The following is a 4,535-nucleotide window of genomic DNA, read 5'->3' on the forward strand; positions in this document are numbered from 1 at the left end:
ACAGCAGCCTCTGGCCAACAGGGGCTGGGCTCGGGGCCCAATCCAGCGCTCACTGGAGTCAAGAGAAACCTTCCCCACAATGGCAATGGGGTTTGGATCAGCCCCGTGGGCCCTGCTGCCCCCTGACGAGGGGCAACCCACATTCACAGCTCCATGGGGCTCCCTGAATAGGCATCCCCTCCCAAGCCCAGCGGGGGTGCAGGGCCCGCCTGAGGGGCCAGCTCCCCAGTGAGTCTCTAGCGGCTTGGCTCAGCGCGGTTACGGGGTCGGGGGGCCCCGCCTGGGTACAGCAGCTGGCACCATGACAGGAGCAGGGGTGCTGGGGGCAGAGCTGGAGGGGGCGGGGGCCGTGAGCGGGTCTCAGGAAGGCATCTGGGAAGGATTCAGGGCCCCCGGCTTCTCCCTGCGGTTATCTGAAAGGCAAAGAGGGTCGGTTACCAGGAGCCCTGGGCCCTGACGTGAGGCTGGCAGGGATCAGGGCCACTCCCCAGCACCCGCAGGGACTCTCTCATTGACACGGGGGGGCTGGGTGGGTTCAGGAGCTGTGGCTGGCTGGGGGGGCACAGTGGGTGGGGGGGTCTCCCCAGTGTGTGCTGGGTGGGGGAGGGTCTGTTGCTGGATGGGGGGAGCACAGCGGGTGGGGGGTCTCCCCAGGGGGTGCTGGTTGGGCCAAGGGGCTGTGGGTGTAGCGGGTGCCCTCCCCGGGCAGCGGCTACTCACAAGGGGCCCCGCGGGTTGCGGGCAGCGTTCATCTTCATGCCCTTGATGATGAGGATGGTGCCCGCGATGATGCCGATGATGCCCACGGCCAGACCCAGGGCGCACACCAGGGTCTCGGTGGTCTCGGGGACGGGGGTGGGCATCTGGGCTTCTGGAGAGAGGGGGAGAGGGACAGGGCACGGAGTGAGGGGGGCTGTTCCCACCCCTCCCTCCCCGAGCTGGGATAGAACCCAGGAGTCCTGGCTCCCAGCCCCCCCCCTGCTCTGACCCATTAGCCCCCACTCGCCTCCCAGAGCCAGGATAGAACCCAGGCGTCCTGGCTCCCAGCCCTGTGCCCAGCAGGGCCCCGGACTCCCCGGCCTTACCCCAGTGCTTCGTGAAGGGCTCAGGCAGCCCCCAGTGCTCCACCCGGCAGTCGTAGAAGTCGCCCTGGCTGGGGAGGAAGGGCAGGTAGGAGAACTTGCGGAAGGAGTCACCCTGGCGGGGGTAGAAGTCGGTCTCGTAGACGCCCCCCGTCACCTCCTGCCCATTCTTCAGCCACGTCATGCTGAGCGCGGGCGGGAAGAACTTGTCCGCGAAGCAGATCAGGACGTTGGGCTCCCCCAGCTCCACGGGGTCTTCGGGGAACACGGTCACCTCGGGGGGCACTGGGGAGACAGGGGTGAGTGGGTCCCATTCCCTGCACCCCTGAGCCAGCTCGTCCCTGGTGCTCACGCTCCAGCTCAGGGGTCTCTCCCCAGGACTGTGGGGGCGTCACCGGGGCCGTCCCAACTCCCTGCCCTGACGACTGATGGGGCAGAAGGGGCAGGGGGAGAATCCCCCAGGGGCAGGGGCAGGGGCAGGGGCAGGGGCAGGTGCTGGGGAGGGGCAATGAACAGCCCTCAGCAAAGGAGCTGCCCCGGGCCACCAGCCTGGAGGGTGTGAACTGCCCTGGCCCCAGCTGCGTGGCTGCTCGCAGCCCTCGCCAGAGGCTGGGAGGGGATCTAAGCGAGGACCCACAGTCTTTAGGGTGTCTGGTACTGGGCCCGTGCGTGGCGGGGAAGGTCCACGGGTGAGCAAGGTGTGGGATGGCCCCAGGAAGGGGACGGGGAAGGTGCCCCCCGCGCCGTGCCTACCGTTCTGGGCCTGCGTGCGGTTGGACCTCTTGATCAGGATCTCCAGGTTGTTCTTCAGCACGGCGATGTTGCCCAGGGCAAACTGAGCATCGAAGCGGGCGAATTTGCTGAAGTCGGGCAGGCGCCAGACGGTCTCCTTCCTCTCCAGGTCCACGTAGAACATCTCGTCCTGGTCGAACTCCTGCATGTACTCGCCAGACTCCTCCTGGGCCAGGTCCGTCCGCTGGTAGAAATTCATCTGGGAGCTCATGTGCTCCACTGTGGGGAGAGGGGCATCAGCAGCAGCCCCCCCACGGGGCACGGTCTCTGGAGGACTTCCCCTACAGCCACAGCCCCCAGCATTCATCCTAGGACTCCCCGCTGCAAGGGGAAAGCACCCGCAGGGAGCGCAGGGACCCCTGACATCACGCTGGGGCATTGGGGTCAGCACTGTCTGGGAGGGGACAGCGCCCCTGCTGTGCCCCCCCCCCCCCGCACCACTCATTTGTTCTAACAGGTCTCCCATCCAAGCGTATCCGAGGAAGTGAGCTGTAGCTCACGAAAGCTTCTGCTCAAATAAATGTTAGTCTCTAAGGTGCCACGAGTCCTCCTTTCCATCCAAGTAGCGTCCAGGCCGACACCCACTTAGCTTAGGAAGGGGGACGTGACCCTAGTGCAGAGTGGGGTGGGTCTGGAGTGGGGGTGGGAAGGTTACACATTGTGACTGCAGGACATTTCATTCTCCCCTCTGTGCAGAGGGCTCATTCTGAGTCCTCGCATCACCACAACCTGGTTCTCGGGGCGATTTCAATCCCTGGCCCCCGACACTCACACCCCAGGGCCGGTCACTGGGAGACCCGGGAACTCCCCAGCTAGAGACATTAAAGCTGCACTGGGGGGTCAGACACCCTCCGGGAGGGGTCTGGCTCAGGCCTGAGGTTGGGATTGCCCAGGGCCCAAGGGAGTTGGGCACCTACATCCTAGGGAGTCGTTCGCTGATCCCAGCTCACCCGGCAGGATGTCACAGAGCGACTGCAAAGGAGGGGACTCGCCACCACTAGCCAAGGAGAGAGTCTGCCCCACAGAGCGCCCCCCCGCCGTGGGTCTGAGCCCTGGGGGGATGGGGGACAATGGGGCCAGGCCGGGGAGCGGAGACAGGGGCTCCCTGCTCTGCACAGACGCACTCGCTGCTCGGCAGGGTCTGGCCCTGGCGCAGCTCTTTGGGGAACGTTCCCCCATCCCCCCGGGGGGATCATCCCCCGAGTCCCTGTGGGGGAGGGGGCTGCACCCCTAGGGCAGGGCTGTGTTGTACCCAAACCGCAGCGACTTCCCCACAATCCCTCTGCTCCCCCCGCGCCAGCCTCCCCTCCCCTCCTGACATGGGGGTGAGACCCTCCACTCCATGCAGCACACGCCCTGCCCAGATCAGCCCCTGACCCCTCCCTCAACACTGTGGGGTAAGATTCTCCCTCCCTGCAGCCCCCCTATCTGGCTCCTCCCCATACCCCTCCCTGCCCCGTCAGCCCCCCCGTGTCCCCCCAAGGGTCCCACTCTGGGGGTTAAGCTGCCCCCCCCAGGCCCAGGCGTCACAGCCCCCGCCCCCCCGTACCTCTCACCGCCCCGGCGCCCGGCAGGGCCAGCAGGGTGAGCAGGGCCAGCTGGGCCATGGGGACGCCCCGTCCTGCGCCCATCTCCTCTCCCCGGACACTGGGCTGGGCGCAGGGCCGGCAGTGCTAGGGGGCCGGGGGGGCACATGTCACATCTGGGGGGGGGCAGGGCTGGGGGGCAGCGCCCGGCATTGGCCAGGGGAGCCCGGCCCAGGGGCCCGCACCCAATGGCAGAAATCCCTGCGCCGACCAGGCTGTTACCGGGCAGAGCAGCAGCGCGGAGCCTCGCCGAGAGAAGTTTCAGGCAAATCAGGCAAATTAAAAGAACCTCGCAGCAGCTGGTATTTTTACATGAACTCAGGATTTCTGAACATTCGGGGCTGGCAATACTGCAAATTCCCCCCCAGCCACCTGTGGCCGCGGGCTGTGTCTGCATGGCAGGGCCCAGCGTGGTGAGCCTCTGCCAACAGCCCAGTGTGGACGCAGCGCAGCCAGGAGGGGTTTATCCCCCATGTGGGGACAGCGCCTCCCGGCATGGCCCTCGCCCGGTCCACACATGCCCTGCTCTGCAGAGCGACTGTGTGCAACGGGGGGCTTGGCGACACAGCGGTGTGCTGGGGTGTGGGGTCACACCTCTGACCCCCGGAGCTCTGTGTGTGTCCCGGGGGTGGTGTCACACCTAACCTGCAGAGCTCTGCTGGGATAAGCATTAAGTGTAGACCAGGTGTCACGGAGTCCCTGGGCGATGCTCTGGAACTGCTCCCCATGAAGCCAGTCAGGACTGTGGGGCAGTCGCCTTCCTGTGAGCAGCCTGTCTGCAGGACACACAGCTCACCCGGCTTCCACCTTCCTGGGTCTGACCTCGGAGCCTTCAGCCTCCTCTGCCCCTCCGTGCGCTTCCCACAGCGAGTCCGCCCAGGTGGGGTCCTGGGGAAGCCAGAGGGCCCTGCCCCCCGACTCCGCAGTCAGATGGGACTCTCAGCCAGCCGGGGAAACAGAAGGTTTATTAGACGACAGGAACATGGTCTAACACAGAGCTTGTAGGTGCAGAGAACCGGACCCCTCAGCTGGGTCCATTTTGGGGGGCAGGGAGCCAGACAACCCCGTCTGCCCT

General features: G+C 66.2%; 1 protein-coding gene across 2 annotated transcripts; it reads right to left on the minus strand.

Moving 5' to 3' along the window:
- Window positions 1–314: 314 nt before the first annotated feature.
- LOC141998008 (HLA class II histocompatibility antigen, DR alpha chain-like) lies at window positions 315–3,540 on the minus strand. 2 transcript variants are annotated; one of them, XM_074970622.1, is made up of 5 exons: window positions 3,424–3,540; window positions 1,836–2,093; window positions 1,086–1,367; window positions 721–871; window positions 315–413 (listed from the first exon to the last, which is right to left on the minus strand). In XM_074970622.1, the coding sequence occupies exons 1-5, from the start codon at window positions 3,503–3,505 to the stop codon at window positions 410–412; spliced, it is 777 nt and encodes a 258-aa protein (XP_074826723.1). In that variant the 5' UTR covers window positions 3,506–3,540; the 3' UTR covers window positions 315–409. The 2 variants fall into 2 exon arrangements, with proteins under 2 accessions (XP_074826723.1, XP_074826722.1); XM_074970621.1 differs by lacking the exon at window positions 315–413 and having other exon boundaries at window positions 717–871.
- Between the last annotated feature and the right edge of the window lie 995 nt (window positions 3,541–4,535).

This window comes from Natator depressus, chromosome 14 (assembly GCF_965152275.1).
Source record: "Natator depressus isolate rNatDep1 chromosome 14, rNatDep2.hap1, whole genome shotgun sequence".
Lineage (NCBI taxonomy): Eukaryota > Metazoa > Chordata > Testudines > Cheloniidae > Natator > Natator depressus.

What these genes read in the sequence shown, in the direction of transcription:
- LOC141998008 (XM_074970622.1), bottom strand. Translation starts at nt 3,505, where the DNA reads ATGGGCGCAGGACGGGGCGTCCCCATGGCCCAGCTGGCCCTGCTCACC. An exon ending in GGGCGCCGGGGCGGTGAGAG is followed by an intron (nt 2,094 to 3,423) that starts GTACGGGGGGGC and finishes CTCTCCCCACAG; the next exon opens with TGGAGCACATGAGCTCCCAG. An exon ending in GCCCTTCACGAAGCACTGGG is followed by an intron (nt 872 to 1,085) that starts GTAAGGCCGGGG and finishes CCCTCTCTCCAG; the next exon opens with AAGCCCAGATGCCCACCCCC.